Source organism: Pongo abelii, chromosome 18, assembly GCF_028885655.2.
Source record: "Pongo abelii isolate AG06213 chromosome 18, NHGRI_mPonAbe1-v2.0_pri, whole genome shotgun sequence".
Taxonomy (NCBI): Eukaryota; Metazoa; Chordata; class Mammalia; order Primates; family Hominidae; genus Pongo; species Pongo abelii.
In genome coordinates this window covers 26593324-26609373 of record NC_072003.2, presented here as the reverse complement: position 1 = coordinate 26609373, position 16050 = coordinate 26593324, and the positions used below count along the sequence as shown (strand labels likewise).

The 16050-nt window shown below is 49.0% G+C and overlaps 1 protein-coding gene and 1 long non-coding RNA gene across 8 annotated transcripts in view; one reads left to right on the top strand and one right to left on the bottom strand.

Moving 5' to 3' along the window:
• Positions 1-450: 450 nt before the first annotated feature.
• LOC129050728 (uncharacterized) lies at positions 451-15906 on the bottom strand. Of its 2 annotated transcripts, XR_010137733.1 has the most exons (5): positions 15030-15889; positions 8936-10008; positions 8407-8582; positions 1685-1827; positions 451-606 (listed from the first exon to the last, which is right to left on the bottom strand). It is a non-coding gene; the product is annotated as an uncharacterized LOC129050728 (long non-coding RNA). The 2 variants fall into 2 exon arrangements; XR_008514443.1 differs by lacking the exon at positions 8936-10008 and having other exon boundaries at positions 15030-15906.
• Positions 4118-16050, top strand: part of GGA2 (golgi associated, gamma adaptin ear containing, ARF binding protein 2) — a 43499-nt gene continuing 31566 nt past the window's right edge. Inside the window, exons 1-2 of one of the 6 annotated variants that reach the window (XM_054533646.2) lie at positions 4118-4408; positions 5237-5420. In XM_054533646.2, coding sequence (XP_054389621.1) covers positions 4133-4408; positions 5237-5420 — 460 coding nt within the window. In that variant the 5' untranslated portion in view covers positions 4118-4132. Of the gene's footprint in view, positions 4409-5236; positions 5421-10002; positions 12312-12365; positions 15075-16050 lie in introns of those variants that run through there. The other 5 variants (XM_054533647.2, XM_054533651.2, XM_054533648.2 and 2 more) reach the window with 5 other exon arrangements.

The following is a 16050-nucleotide window of genomic DNA, read 5'->3' as shown; positions in this document are numbered from 1 at the left end:
GGCGGGGCCCTGCAATTCGCAACAAACCCTCCAGGTGATTCTGACACATGCTAGTTTGAAAACCATTGATCTAGATGTTGTGGGACATCTATACCTTACATCTTTTCTCACCTCTCTAAAGGGTCATGGCCAACACTCCTATAACAAAAGACGGGTTAAGACCAGGTATGGTGGCTCATGCCTGTAGTCCTAGCACTTTGGGAGGATTGCTTGAGCCCAGGAGTTTGAGACCAGCCTGGGCAACATGGTGAGACCTTATCTCTACAAAACTAAATAAATTAGCTGGGAGTGGTGGTGTGTGTGCCTGTCGTCCCAGCTGCTCTCTGAGGACTGAGGTTGCGAAGATCATTTGAGCCTGGGAGGTCGAGGCTGCAGTGAGCTCTGGTGGTGCCACAGAACTCCAGCCTGGTTGACAGAGCAAGACCCTGTCTCAAAAAAAAAAAGGCTAACAAGAGAAAAGCATAACAGATTTATTTAATTAAAGTTTTACAGGCTGGGCACAGTGGCTTACTCTTGTAATCCCAGCATTTTGGAAGGCTGAGATGGGCGGATCATTTGAGGTCAGGAGTTCAAGACCAGCTTGGCCAACATGGTGAAATCCTGTGTCTACAAAAAAATTACAAAATTAGCCAGGCATGGTGGTGGGTGCCTGTAATCCCAGCTACTCGGGAGACTGAGGCAGGAGAATCGATTGAACCTGGGAGGCAGAGGTTGCAGTGAGCCAAGATGGAGCCACTGCACTCCAGCCTGGGCGACAGGACTTCATCAAAAAAAAAAGTTTTATGTTGACATGGGAGCTTTCAGAAATAAAGACCGAGGGAAGGCTGTCTACTTTTATACTTAGGTTTGATGACCAACAGCCAGGTAGAAATAGGATTGAACAAAACGGTATGATTGATCTATTAGACTTAGGTGGGGGGATCCAGCAAGGCCTGTCCAAATTCTTGGCTTACCTGTATATCACGCCTTCCTCCTAGGTATAGGGCAGGAATAAGGGGGCATGACCACTTATTATCAGCCAAAGTAGCTCAGATAATTGCTTTTTTTTTCTTTTCTTTTTTCTTTTTCTTTTTTTTTTTTTTGAGACAGAGTCTCATTCCTTGCCCAGGCTGGAGTGCGGTGGTGTGATCTTGGCTCACTGCAACCTCCGCCTCCAGGCTCAAGTGGTCCTCCTGCCTCAGCCTCCTGAGTAGCTGGGACTACAAGTACACACCAGCACACCCAGCTAATTTTTGTATTTTTTTGGAGACACAGGGTTTCACCATGTTGCCCAGGCTAGTCTTGAACACCTGGACCCAAGTGATCTGCCCCCCCCTTGGCCTCCCAAAGTGCTGGGATTACAGGTGTGAGCCACCGTGCCCAACTGAGAATTTCTTTATGGCCAACTCTTAAACAGAAATAAGGGAAGGCTGGAGTAGTATGTCTAGGTTTTGTGGCTGGCTTTAGGGGAGAGGGGTTTGAGTTTCCCTGACCCATCTTGGGAAAGAGGAATTGGAGTTTCTGTGGCTTGCCTTGGGAAAAGAAAGACGGGCAGGAGGTCGGAGAACCTTTGCTTTGAGGCTGCTTCTGAGGCTTTCCACTGTCTTTGAGTTCAAAGTACTCGCTATGCCAAAACACCATGCTCTGGGATATGGTTTTCTGAGCTCCAACAATGTAAAAATGTTAAAGGATTGCAGGTGCTTACAATAAGTAAAGTTTCAGGAGTTGAAGGATGGTCCTTGGCAAGCTGTAGAGCTCATGCGCCCTGTAGCATGTGCAGACTCTAGTCATGTCCAGGTTTTGTTGCAATGTGGAAAGCTGGGTCCAGTGTTGCCAGATGTTTAGAATCTTCAAGAGATAAATATGTATTAAAGATTTTATTTAGGCCAGGTGCAGTGGCTCACGCCTGTAATTCCAACACTTTGGGAGGCCGAGGTGGGCGGATCACCTGAGGTTAGGAGTTCGAGAGCAGCCTGGCCAACCTGGTGAAACCCTGTCTCTACTAAAAATACCAAAATTAGCCGGGTGTGGTGGTGGGCGCCTGTATTCCCAGCTGCTCAGGAGGCTGAGGCAGGGGAATCAGGAGGCAGAGGTTGCAATGAACTGAGATTGCACCATTGCACTCCAGCCTGGGCAACAGAGCGAGACTCTCTCTCAAAAAAAAAAAAAAAAAAAGATTTTCTTTAACTCTTTAATGAGGAAACTGGTGAGATGTTCAAATCAGTCCAAAGAATGGATATCATGTATAGATCAGGAATGTTGAAATGGATGTGCAAGTTGGGGCAGAACTGGTTTTTCCACAAGAAGAAGTTTGTGTGTTCCCAGGACGGTATTCATTTGCATGTGTGTGGACAAGAATCATCACCCATTGCTATTCAGTTATCTACAGGGAAGAATTTGTGCTTCTCTATGGCATATGTACCTATGGTCTAAGAAGAATGTGTGTTCTGAGTTCCAAGCTACGGAATCACGGAGTGGCCAGCCCGGAGGTTCACTCTTTATCTAAGAGGAACATCTGAACCCTTGGCCCCATCCTGTGGAACGCAGGCCATACGGGGGATCAAGGCCCTTTGTTTGGGGTTAAATTGAGATTGCCAGATGGAGGTTGCTAGGTGAAGGGTGCTAGTTGAAAATAAACTGATGCTCTTTACAAATGGTAGTGGTCCTCCTGTCCAGCCCACTGCCACTAGACCACCCGTAAGTCCCCTCAGTAAACCTTCCTCATTCAGTGGCTCTTGAGTCTCTTCTGCCTCTCAAACATGGTGCCATCCCTACTGAAGTTAATAGGGGTGCGGCACAACAGCTTCAATGGAAAATTATGCGTTGTCTAGACAGCACAACCTTCCAGGTTCTAGCCTTTCTTTGTCTTTGAGAAGTCTTATAACTCTGTTAAGTTGTAGACAGCTGATAGCAATGCAAAATAATTCTTGCCTATAAATAGGTAAATTAATTCCGCTCACTGGAGGGACAGCTCTCACCCCGGTGGAAAATCCAGTTTTGCGTCCATTTGCACATTCGTCTTACATTCCTTTTTTTCCAGATAAATTTGCCCTTCTTTGACTTCACTTTTGGATTGATTATAACATCAGCTTGGTTCCCTCATGTAATTAAATAAAATATTTAACACGTGTTCATTTCATAATTATGAGAATCATGACATACTTTTTTGGGAAAATTATCTTTTAACAGAATAAGCAAGTAAATAATACATCGATGGTGTACTGTGTGATGCAGAAAATAAAGCAGAGTATTGAGGAATGCAGGACATGTTATTTTAGAAGTGTTCCAGGAAACCGGGGAGGCAGAGGTTGCAATGAGCCGAGATGGCGCCACTGCGCTCCAGCCTGGGCGACAGAACGAGACTCCATCAAAAAAAAAAAAAAAAAAAAAAGTGTTCCAGGAAAACCCTTCTGTGAATAAAAATGCAAGCACATAGGCCGGGAGCCGTGGCTCACGCCTGTAATCCCCGCACTTTGGGAGGGTGAAGCGGGTAGCTCACAAGGTCAGGAGTTCGAGACCAGCCTGGCCAACATAGTGAACCCTCGTCTACTAAAAATACAAAAAAATTAGGTGGGTGTGGTGGCACGCACCTGTAGTCCCAGCTACTCGGGAGGCTGAGGCAGGAGAATCGCTTGAATCCAGGAAGTGGAGGTTGCAGTGAGCCGAGATGGCACCACTGCACTCCAGCCTAGGCGACAGAGTGAGACTCCGTCTCAAAAAAAGAAAAAAATAAAAATAAAAAATAAATGCAAGCACTTTGGGAAGTCGAGGTAAGAGGATCTTGTAGCCCAGGAGTTCAAGACCACCCGGGCAACATGGTGAAACCCAGTCTCTACCAAAAACACGGACACACACACACACACAAATTAGCCAGGCGTGGTGGTGCCCGCCCCTAGTCCCAGCTCCTCCGGAGACTGAGGCAGGAGGATCGCTTGAGCCTAGTAGGTGGAGGCTGCAGTGAGCCGTGATCGCGCCAGTGGACTCCAGCCTGAGTGACAGCAAGACGCCGTCTCTTAAAAAATAAAAATGCTAAAAGGATTATTCGTGCTCTTCTGAAAATCAAATTTAACTGGGCATCTTGTATTTTATCTGGCAACCGTACGGTGAGTGGTCTTAGAAGACCCGCGCTGGGTGGAGGGATCTGGGCTGAGAAATGTCCCGGCCCGGCCCGGCCCGCGTGGAGGCGGGGCCTGGGGTGGGCGTGGCACCAGCGGTCACCGCCCCGTCACGTGTCCACCGCTCCTGCTGCGCAGTCGGCAGAGAGCGCCAGGCGGCTACAGCAGCTGAGGAGGCAGTGGCGCCCGCGGCCGCAGCGTCCGGGCTGGAGCGATGGCTGCGACCGCGGTGGCGGCAGGGGCGGGGGCTGTGGCGGGAACCGAGTCGGCCCAGGGTCCCCCGGGCCCGGCAGCGGCGCTGGAGCTGTGGCTCAGTGAGTAGCCTGGCAGGCCCTCGGCGCGGCCGCTGAGCCGCACATGAGGCCTCGCTTCCCGCCTCCCGGGGCCTTGCTTCGGGGCAAGCGGCCGCAGGGGAGGCCGGCGGCCCGGTAGGGGGTCCGGGCCCGGCGCAGTAGGAAGGATCGCCCAGGGGTCCCCTGAGAGGAGCCCCAAGCATCCGCCGGGGCTGCGGCCCCCTTCTGAGCTCTGCCGCTCCTCCTCCGGCCACCCCCAACCTTGCCGCAGCACAGGACCCCGACCCCGACCCCGACCCCAATGGCTGCGTGACCTGCGCTTTCCCCTGCGCCAGGCACTGTGCTCACAGCGGCTCAGTCTTGCTTAATCCTCGTTCCCACCCCGAGCTGGCTTCTATTATTAACCCCACTAGGGAAGCGGGGACCTTGAGGCTTAAGGAGACGCAGTCGTGCAAAACGTGCAGTCTGTTTGGGGCTGAGAAAGATCTCTATCTGGCTACCGCGTCAAAAAGAGCTTTTTTACGTTTTGTGTTTACTTTGGCCAGACTTTTTTTTTTTAAACACACACACACACACGTGTGTGTGTGTGTATATGTATTTTTTTTTTCCTCTAAGAGACGGGGTCTCATTATGTTACCCTGGTTGGGCTCAAACCCCTTGGCCAGAATTCTTTTGTATGTCTCCTGTAAGCTTCACAGTAATCTTAGGGGCTGTTATTATCTCCGTTTTACCAATGAGGGATTGAGGTTCAAAGGGGATAAAGAATATTCCCCTTGTAGCCAGCTCTGCTAGGTGCCAGGAACACTGAGATAATAACACAGGGTCCTTGCTCACAAAAACATTTTTTAGTGGGTACAAGCCGGCAGTCACATCACCTTACTAACGGGATTGGCGAGGAGGGCGTTCGTTTCACCTGTGGTGGTAGGAGCTGGTTTACCTGGGGGTCGTCACAGCCGACCGCATTCCAGGCAGAAGAAACTGCGTGTGCAAAAGCTGGGGACAAGAGAATGTGGAGCACTCCGGGAACAAGTAGGTCAGTCCGCTGGAGTGCAAGCCTAAAGCGCAGGAATCCGGGAAAGGGGCTGCACGGCTAATTGGGGCGAGATCTTCAAGAGCCTTGTGTGCTGCAGAAAGGAGTTTATGTTTTATCCGAGGGCGGGGGAGCTGTTTGGGAGTTTTCAGCCAGAGAATCTGATCAAGGAAGCCTGTTAAAGGCGTCACTTGGAGCCATATGGTGCTAAATTGGGCGGAGAGGGTGAGACTTCAGGCAGGGAGAGCGGCTAAAAAGCTCTTTTGGTGGTGGTTGAGGGCCGCAGGAGGACTAAGGCAGTGGGGAGAGGGAGAAGCAATGAGCAGGCGTAGTCAGCAGCCTCGGTGCCTTGAAATGCAGACAGGGGACAGGGAGAAATCTAGGCTAGATCGCGGGTTTCAGGCTCGAGGAACTGGTGGGTTACAGATGCCTCCCCTGTGAGGAGGAGGTGGTTTAGGGAGAGAAGGTTGAGATGTGGAGTTTGAGGTGCTTGTGGCATAGTCAAAAAAGAGATGCCCTCTAGGCAGCTGGTTGGCACTAGAGAGGGCGAGTGTGGGACGTATGGTTTGGGAGTCTGGTTCATTGGCAGTGAGCTTGCGGGAGAAGCTTGTGTATATTAAGAGCAGAGGTTTGGAGAGAGAGCGTGGGGAGCCTCAGCATTGAAGAGGCAGATGGGAAGAGAAGACTGAAGGCTGAGCAGAAACAGACAGGGGGAGACCTGCAGGGGCACCCACTGATAGCAAAGGAGGGATGTGGTTGTAACGTAGTTTTGCGCTTAAAGATGGAGGAGAATGAGGAAGGAGAAGAGGGAACTTTGAATTTGGTAACCAACCAGTTATTTAATGAGACATCCTTGAGTTAAACAGTTGAGACAGAAGGTAGTAGTTTTTGGAGGCAATGGAGAACAGAAGGCTTAGACTGGAGTTGCAAAAAAAAAAAAGGCTGTTCATGCCTGTAATCCCAGCACTTTGGGAGGCTGAGGTGGGCTGATCCTTTGAGGCCAGGAGTTTAAGACCAGCCTGGCCAACATGGTGAAACCCCGTCTCTACTAAAATACAAAAAATAGCCATGCGTGGTGGCGCACACCTGTAATTCCAGCTACTTGGGAGGCTGAGGTGGGAAGATCACTTGAACCCTTGGGGCAGAGGTTGTGGAGGTGGAGCCAAGATTGCACGGCTGCACTCCAGCCTGGGTGACAAGGCGAGATTCTGTCTCAAAAAAAAAAAAAAAAAAAGTAGCCGGAGTAAGAGAAAGTAGCTGCCTCAGGTGGAGGAGATAAAAGGAGTGCCTGGAACTGAGGCTGCCCAATGACACAGTTCTTCAACTCCAGCTTTTTTTGAAACAGAGTCTCACTGTGTCACCCAGGCTGGAGTGCAGTGGCATGATCTCAGCTCACTGCAGTTTACCCCTCCTGGGCTCAAGCATTTTTCCCACATCAGCCTCCCCAGTTCTAGCTTTTTTTAAATGTATTTTTATTTATTTATTTATTTTTGAGATGGAGTCTTGCTCTGTTGCCCAGGCTGGAGTGCAGTGCTGCCATCTCGGCTCTCTGCAACCTCTGCCTCCTTGGTTCACGCAATTCTCCTGCCTCAGCCTCCCAAGTAGCTGGGATTACAGGTACACGCCACCACAACTGGCTAATTTGTGTGTGTGTGTGTGTGTGTGTGTGTGAGAGAGAGAGAGATGGAGTTTCACTCTTGTCCAGGCTGGAGTACAGTGGCACGATCTCAGCTCACTGCAACGTCCGCCTCCCAGGTTCAAGCAATTCTCCTGCCTCAGCTTCCCAAGTAGCTGGGATTACAGGCGTTAGCCACCATGTCTGGCTAATTTTTGTATTTTTAGTAGCGACGGGGTTTCACCATGTTTGTCAGGCTGGTCTCAAACTCCTGACCTCAGGTGATCCGCCTGCCTCAGCCTCCCAAAGTGCTGGGATTACAGGCATGAGCCACTGCACCTGGCCCGGGCTAATTTTTAATATTTTTTGGTAGAGACAGGGTTTCACCATGTCAGCCAGCTGGTCTCAAACTCCTGACCTCAAGTTATCTGCCAGTCTTGGCCTCCCAAAGTGCTGGGATTATAGGCATGAGTCACCGTGCCTGGCCTAATTTGTGTTTTATTATTATGGTTTTTTTCATGGCATATACATTGTATTAAGCTCCAGCTTTTGGGGGCAGTGTCCCAAAGTTGCTAGATCTTCCTGTTTTTCAGGAACAGCTAGAACCTATATTCTTAAGTGAAATATCTTGGGTTTTCAGAAGTTGGTGCCTACTTTGGACTGTAATTTGGGGAAGGCTAAGCAGAATAAATGTGTGGGGAGGGTGCAGCCAGTGGCCTCCTCAGCCGTTTTTCATGAGGCTTGAATGTAGAAGGAGGGGGAGAGAATAGCGAGAGGGAATTTAGGAGTAAAGGAGATTATTAGAAGGAGAGGGGGACATGTGAGCCCCTCTGCATGTTGATGTTCCTTTGGGGAACTGCCCTTCCCCCATTCTGGGTAGAGTGTCCCATCCATTGCAGAGGGGCCTGAAGGTGCTGAAGGAGCTCAGAGCCAGAGCAAAAAGGGGGGACTTGGCCTCACAGAGAGGAAGGACACCTTTTGTTTTTCTGACTGTCTGGGGAAGGAGATCAAGATGATTGCACATGCAAACAAGTTTGTCAGTGCCACCATTGCCACCTGAGTATTAGGTGCTCAAGTGGAACAGGGGACTTGAGGAAGGTGGGGAAGCGTGGGGGAGTGGCTGGTGAGGCAAACCGAAGGGGGCCCACCCAGACGGAGAGCTGAGTTTCTCAGCCTTTGCACAAGTGACATCTTGGGCCCAATAATTCTGTGTTGTGGGGGCTGACCTGTGCACTGTAGGATGTTTAGTGGCATCCCTGGCCTAAACCCACTGGATACCAAAGCTCACACCCTTCCTCCCAGTCATGACAGCCAAAAATGTCACCAGATACTGCCACGTTTCCCCAGGGTTGAGTGGGATGGGATCACTCCTACCCATCTCCCCGCTGAGTTCCTGAGTGAGGACTGCAGAATGCTGACTGGACATCAGGAATGTGGGTTGCAGTCTTCATGGCTGTATTTGTTGTTGTTTTCTTCTGGGAGTAGGAGCAGAGAAGATGAAGTGAACGATAGGTTAAGCCAGATTTGTTGGGGATGGCGGGCCATTGGTGCTGCAATGGAGGGATAAGGGGGTTGTGAGATTGATGGTATGGCCAAGACATGGTTGTGGTTGAAGGCAAAAGCGCATGGGTCTGAGCTACATGAAGTCACCAGGGGTGGTGTCTGAGGACTGGCCAAGCTCAGGTCCCTGCAAACAAGGCAGCTGTATCTTTAAGATGGGAAGAGAGTAATAAAACTTCTTCTTGGGGTTGTCGAGAGAATCAAAGGCTTTAATACACAGAAAGCACTTAAAATAGTGCCTTACTATGCTTGTAGTAAGTGCCCAAGAAGCGCTAGCTATTATTATCATTAGGCTTTTATAGCTGCAAGTAATCGAAACTAACTCATACCCATACCCGCTTACCAAAAAAAGGAAAGTAAAGAAAGTCCCAGAGTAGGGGTAGGCTCAGTCCAGGAGCTCCACGGTTCACTTCTTTGATTGAATTTTCTGTGCTTTGCTCTTCTCCCTACTGCAATCCCAGCAGAATTTCTTTTCCCCATTGATTCGCAAGAGTTATTGTTCTTCTGCCTGTTGGCTTGGGTTTTGTGTCCACCTTGGAGTCAGCATGACCTGGGGTCGTGAAATATGAAGATGGCCAGACATGGGGTGGGGTGGGGTGGGGTGGGAGACAGTACCCAACCCAGAGCCAAGGGTGGGGAGGGTGAATGGGGGACCTGGAATTGAGGAGAGGGGTTGTTCCCAGAGGAGTATCAGGAAGCCGTTACCAGAATCTCATGCCTTAAAAATACAAACGGCAGCGCCTGTGCATTCTGTCATTCAGTTCTGTGGTGTTTTTTTCCACTTCATGTATTTTGGTCATTGTTCCACATGACTGCAGAGGTAGCTGCTCTGTTCTTTTAAATGAAAACCCTTAGATGCCCCGTTGTATGGGTGTCCTAGGATCCATTTAACTGGGTCCCTGTTGGTGGACATCTTAGGTGTTGCTAGCCTTGCGCTATTAAAAACAGCACTCAGTCCTCTTGGGCTGTAGGATTCTAGCTCTGGTAGTGCTGCCAGGGAGGCCATGGCTTAGTAAAAGTTGGGTGCTCAGTAAATCTGTTTCTTCCTTCCACTTGTCCTGCTCCCAAGTGATGTGTAGGACATTCCCATGCTGAGTCTTGGAGGTTTTCACATGTGCTGAATTGGATGATTGCCGGACTCTTGGGGTCCACGTGTCCCTCCCGGGGAAGGAGTCCCCCTGCAGCGTGGACTGCTGAAGGATTGCATTCTGCTCTTCGGGGTGACCACTTCCTCACAGTCTTGGGGCTCCCCTTGCTAGCACAGGCGGCTGCTGGTGCTAGGGTCATGACCCTGGTGGTTGGTTGGTAGCTGACGTGGGATGGTTTGGCTTCTGAATTAGTCACTCTTGGATGAGCCATTTCACTCACAGCCGGAGGTCTCAGCTGTTTTCTTAACACCTCTGGCCCTGTAGCACGCTTGAAATGAATCATACAAACACTGCTTTTAGTGAGGAAATACATGGCAGCAGTGTTATTTCTCAATACCCCTCTGTCCTGCTCAAGTGCCAGTTATAAACCACCTTGGAGTCTGGGATAGCCCAAAACAGAGAAGGCATCCTTTGAATTTCTCCCTGGCCGTGCCCTGTCTGGCCCCTAGCTAGTCCTTGGAGCAGATTGTTGTCAAACAGACCTGTGGCAGTTGCTGTGGCCTAGTCAGACCCAGCTGCTGGCTCCCTGGGGGGTCATTTTTTGGAGCTGCTCAAGTCTTCTGAAATAGTTTGTGCAGGCTGGGATTATGTGTTTAGGGGCCCAGTTATTTCAGAACTGAGATAGCCATTTCCCCGCATTATCAGTATGTCCAGCCAGCTGGCCAAACACTGTCTAGCAAAAGAGGAATCATTCATTCAGTAGATACCTGCCAGCAACTCTTCTAGGTGCTGGAGCCTGTGAGAGTGAATGAGACAGGCCTGCTTTTTGCCTTCAAGGAGTTTATGAGCACGAAGATCAAGCTGGCTTCGAAGAGAGGCCCTAACTTTGTCAAGGAACTGAAAGACCTCACTGCAAGAGTAGTTAGAAACACATCCAGGCTGTGGAGCTGGGCCAGCCTGTGACTTAATTTTTGTTTCTGCCACGCCCTTGCTTTGTGGCTGGGTAGGTTTCTTCATCTGTAAAATGGTGTAGATGATCGTGCCAACCTGGATTGTTCTGAGGACATCTGGCATGGTACCTGGCCCATAGTAGGTACTTTTTTTTTTTTTTTTTTTTTTTTTTTTTTTGAGACGGAGTTTCGCTCTTATTACCCAGGCTGGAGTGCAATGGCACGATCTCGGCTCACCGCAACCTCCGTCTCCCGGGTTCAAGCGATTCTCCTGCTTTAGCCTCCCAAGTAGCTGGGACTGCAGGCATGCAGCACCACACCTGGCTAATTTTGTATTTTTAGTAGAGACGGGGTTTCTCCATGTTGGTCAGGCTGGTCTTGAACTCCCAACCTCAGGTGATCCGCCCACATCAGGCATCCCAAAATGCTGGGATTACAGGCATGAGCCACTACGCCCGGCCCCATAGTAGGTACTTTTAAAAATGACAGTTACTGTTACTTTTGAGCTGTGATAAATCTTTTTTTCCCCCCCACAGGAGAATCCGTTTTCCTTTTATTCAGTATGCAGTGGAGCTAAAGTGCAGGGCACGAAGTATTTTACACAAAATTTTAAGTTCTTATGTATAGGTTTTCATGGAAATTTAAAAATTTAACAATGATGGGATAATACATAATAAACTCATCATAAGTACATTATCACTAGGTTTCGGCAATTCTTGTTTTGCCATTTATTTTCAACTATCAATCCAAATATCCTAGTAGTATTTTAAATCAAATATAAGATATAATATCATTAATTTTGGAAAAATTTAAGTAACTATATCTGACAAGTAAAGATAAAAAAGAAAATATCATTATTACAACTAATACAATTTTTAATATATAAAATAGATCAATTTGTGTATTCACCAAAGAGGAGACTCTACAACCACTGAAGGCTTTGCATGAAATGTTTTAACATGTTTCATCTAATATTTCATCTTCAGACACATAAAATCAATACATGAAAATATTCAGTTATATATAAAGGGCTATAGACTATGGTTGGAGGAGGAAATCGCAAATCAACAGTGGGATATTCCAAACCACTGTATTGTGAAAGCAAACACAAGAAAGAAAATAGGGATTCCTATTGTTCCCGATAAAAGGAAAGGAAAGGTAACTCCCAAAGAGCCACTCCCTCACTTTGCCATATTCAAATGTTCTGAACAAGGCACAGGTCTGGCCATACCCAAGGAAAGGTGAGGATTCAGGGTGTAACAAAAGACGGCAGAGATCATGGGGCGTCTTAGGATTCTGCCCCCCACATCCACCCTTGCACAAAAACTTAATCTGACATCTCACGTTGGTGGGGATCTGGTGTTCTTGTAAGAAAAAAAGAAAGTCTCAGAAAGTGTTTCCCTTGTAGACTCTGGGGCAGTTGATCCTCAGCACTTTCTATTTTGGAAGCCAGAAAATTATTGACTGAGAAGGGGGGCAGTCCTGTGCACCATAGGATTCCCATTGTTGACTGCATGTCAGTGGGTGCCACCAGCTATTACAACCAGAAATGTCTGGGCAAACTTCCTCAGGATGCAGAAGCTGCTCCCGTGAGAACCGCTGCTCCTCTCCATATGTGAACAGACTGACAGATGCAGGCAGCACCAGCAATCTCTTGAACCACTGAGGTGCACTGGAAAATGTGAGTTTCAGTGTGTCCCTGTGTTAGAATTACTAAGAGGCTTTTGTTGACAATTGCTGAGACCATACAATGCACCACAGCAAAATTAGCTGGGAAAATGATCTTCTGATAAAGGTTTGAACCCAGATGTTCCTCTTTTGTTGTTTTCCTGGAACTGGGTAAATTCAGTTTTCACTTCAGTAGCTCCCCTAACAATCCCAAGGCCAGGTCTTTTACTGCTTCCCTAGGTGGCGTGACCATTATCAGCCTGGGGGAAGATGAACTGATTTCATCTCTTCCTTTATAATCATGATGTAGGGGCCTCATTTCACATGCACGATTCCCTCCAAAGAGTAGATGAGCAGGCCTGAGCCACCCTGGTGCTTGGAGTAATGACAGCCTTGCCCCGATGCCACTCTCTCTTCCCAACATTGTTGAGTTTTGGGCCATCATGCATTCAGTGCCTCAGTGGACAGAGAACCATACCCAGGTGCTCTCACAAATCTGGAGCCAATTGTGAAGTTTTTTGGACTGCAGCTCAGCTCAGACCACTGTCACATGCTAGGGACTGTGGGTGACTGTGGACACCACTGGCACCTGCTTGAGACTGTGGGTGACTGTGGACTCTGAGCAGGGATGTGCTGTGTCCATGTGACACTCCTTTTCCCCAAGAGTTGTTCAAGAAGTTGGTGCCCTAGGAATGCCATCTGGACCCAGTGGAACAAGAAGGGCTGAAAGCACCTGGCACCCACTGTTCATACCACCATCACCCAGTTCCACAATGTGGCTAACTTGAAGATGTTTTCCTCTCGATGAAAATCCTAAACAACAACAAAAAAAGAAAATCCTAATTTTGTTGTTTCTTTCAGCAGGAGTGATATTTTCTAGTCTTTACAGTTGAGAAGTTTAGGATCTTATATTGTTAATTTCTCTCTTTAAGATGGCATTAGTGCACCGACTACCAGTGAAATTCATGCTGATAGCCGTTGTCATAGCAGCAGCATGTTGATGCAAGTCTTTATATTCACATGGCCATGACACAGCCTCCAGTTTCTGTGCTTTATCTTTGTGAAGAAAACGAAATAGAAAATACAGGTCACGGTCATTTGCCAAGGCACGCAGGTCGAAGTAATATCTTGCATAAACACTGGCAGACACATGAATATTAAACTCAAGTAGCTCCAAAAAACACTTCTCCATCTTGCTCATGTTCTCAACTGCAATGTCCTTGGGATTCTGGCTGTCATCCACACCACAGACCATGATTTCTCCAAACCTTGGAGGCAAGAAGCATGGCTCCAAGGACAATCTTTTTCCAATTAGTAGGACAAAGAGCGATGCTACCATTAGTTAAAAGTCGTTCAATGTACACCAAAGCTACAATTGCACGTGGAGCTGTTAGTTTTATGACTTGAAAAAGAGTACAGAAATATCTGAAAGTACAGTTGTGTTTGGGATCATGCTGGAAGGATTTCCCTGGAACCTTCTCTTGTGAAAGTGGATGTATTGGCTTGTCAAAAATAGCCAGAGATCTATTTGCATATCCGTGCTTTATGTTGTAATATATTGCCCGTCACACTTTCTAATGTGTGTCTAAGATCAGGCTGGCTGACTGTGCTGTTATCTAGCAATATGGTGTAACACGAGGTGTATTTTCTATCAAGATGCCGTGGAGGTATATAATATAGGTGAGAGCTCCTCTTTTCTTGCACACTCATTTGATATTTTCTCAAAAATGTACTTTCCCTTGGATGGTCAGAAGCAAAATATTTGGGCATCTCCTGGTCGCTGATGTGCTGCAGGTCATGGCCCTCGAGGGCTCCTAAATCCGACTGGGCAGGCTCCACAGCAGTGGGGTGTGGCGCTACTGCCACCTCCGCCTGCATGATGTTATAGCTGCAGGGCGGTTCCACCCACCACACCCTGCACTGGCTTTGCTTGGGGCTGGCATTGGGGAGCAGCATGTTCCATCTGCGGCACCTCTGCTTCTCTCTGCCTTGGCCTGCACCATTGCTTGATGCTGCCTCATAGAGATGTCAGCACTGCAGGACAGCTCCCCAGGCCCCCCATGCTGGCCCCGCTTGGGGCCGGCATTGGGGAACAGCATGTTCCATCTGCTGTGCCTCCGCTCCTCTCTGCCTTGGCCTGCATCTCTGCTTGCCACCGCCTCATAGATGTCAGAGCCACAGTACAGCTCCGCAGACCCCCTGGGCCGACCCTGCCTGGGGCTGGCATTGGCACTCAAGCAACAGCTCAGCGTGTTCCCCATGAGGCAGCTCGGCTCCTGGCTCCTCTCCAGCAGCTTGGGCCTTCCCTTGCTTCCAAGTCTGCAGAGCTCAGCACTTATACCTCTTCCCAGCAAAGGCACGCTGGCAGGGCCAGCCCTTGGCTATGGGGCTACTCCCCACTAGCAGCCTGCACCCTGCCTCAGCTGCTTCCCCTGAGCTGCCTTGTCTACAGGGGTCCCTTGGAAACCTGTTTGGTTTCCTTAAAATGGGTCTAGATACAACAAGCCTGAGAGCTGTGATTGCGGAGAAGAGGGCACAGAGGGAGCTCCTCTTCCTTCCACTGCTTCCCACCAACTGAAGGAGGTTGCCCTGCCAACCACCAGAACTCCGTCCTGGTTCCCAGGAACCAATCAGGCCCAGAGTCCCCTCCACATGCCCCGTTCCCTTCGTGACGCGGGAGCCTAGGCACGTGGCTCGCCAGGCCCTGCCCTGCCAGCGGCCCCGCCCCTACCTTTCATTCATTGCTGGCTGCTGGGAGTTTTCAGGTTTCTACACTGTGAGGAAGATCTTATGGTTTCAACAAACGAAGAGGCTTATGTAAAAGAAAACCGAGCCAAGCGCAGTGACTCACGTCTGTAATCCTAACACTTTGGGGGGCCAAGGCGGGCGGATCACGAGGTCAGGAGATCAAGACCATCCTGGCTAACATGGTGAAACCCCATCCCTACTCAGGTGATCTTCCTGCCTCGGCCTATCAAAGTGCTGGGATTACCGATAAATCTTGATTGAGTCCTCATGTTACAAGCTCTAGCAAATAAGAAAGAAACCTCCTTACATTTTGTGGGTTGTATTGCTGCTTGGCCTTGGTTAAGGGTTTGGAATGTAATTTAACCTCAGAGAGGTTTTTTCTTTCTTTAAGAAAGCTGGTGCCGGCCAGGCGCGGTGGCTCATGCCTGTAATCCCAGCACTTTGGGAGGCCGAGGCGGACAGATCACGAGGTCAGTAATTTGAGACTAGCCTGGCCAATACAGTGAAACCCCATCTCTACTAAAAATATGAAAAATTAGCCAATCATGGTGGTGGGCACCTGTGATCCTAGCTACTTGAGAGGCTGAGGCCGGAGAATCGCTTGAACCCGGGAGGCGGAGGTTGCAGCGAGCTGAGATTGTGCCACTGCACACCAGCCCGGGTGACAGAGCGAGACTCCATATCAAAAAAAGAAAAAAAGGTGGTGCCCGTCAGTGCTTTCACTTGGCAGCCAGGGAGGAGTGAGAAGGCTTTGGATTCTGTGAGGGGAGCTTGGGCCATGCCTCCTGTTCTCTGCCTCTCCTGTCCTGTCCCTGCCTCCCCTCCCCCTGTTCTCTCCCTGCCTCTCCTCTTCTCTCCCTCCAGGTCCAGTCACATGCTGAGGTCACAGTTCTTTTGAGGTGTCAACCTTGACCTTGTAGTGAACTGAAACAGAAGCTTAAATGGTATAGACTTTAGGTGATTCAGACACATAATCGCTGAGAATCACTGCTTTAAATAATTTA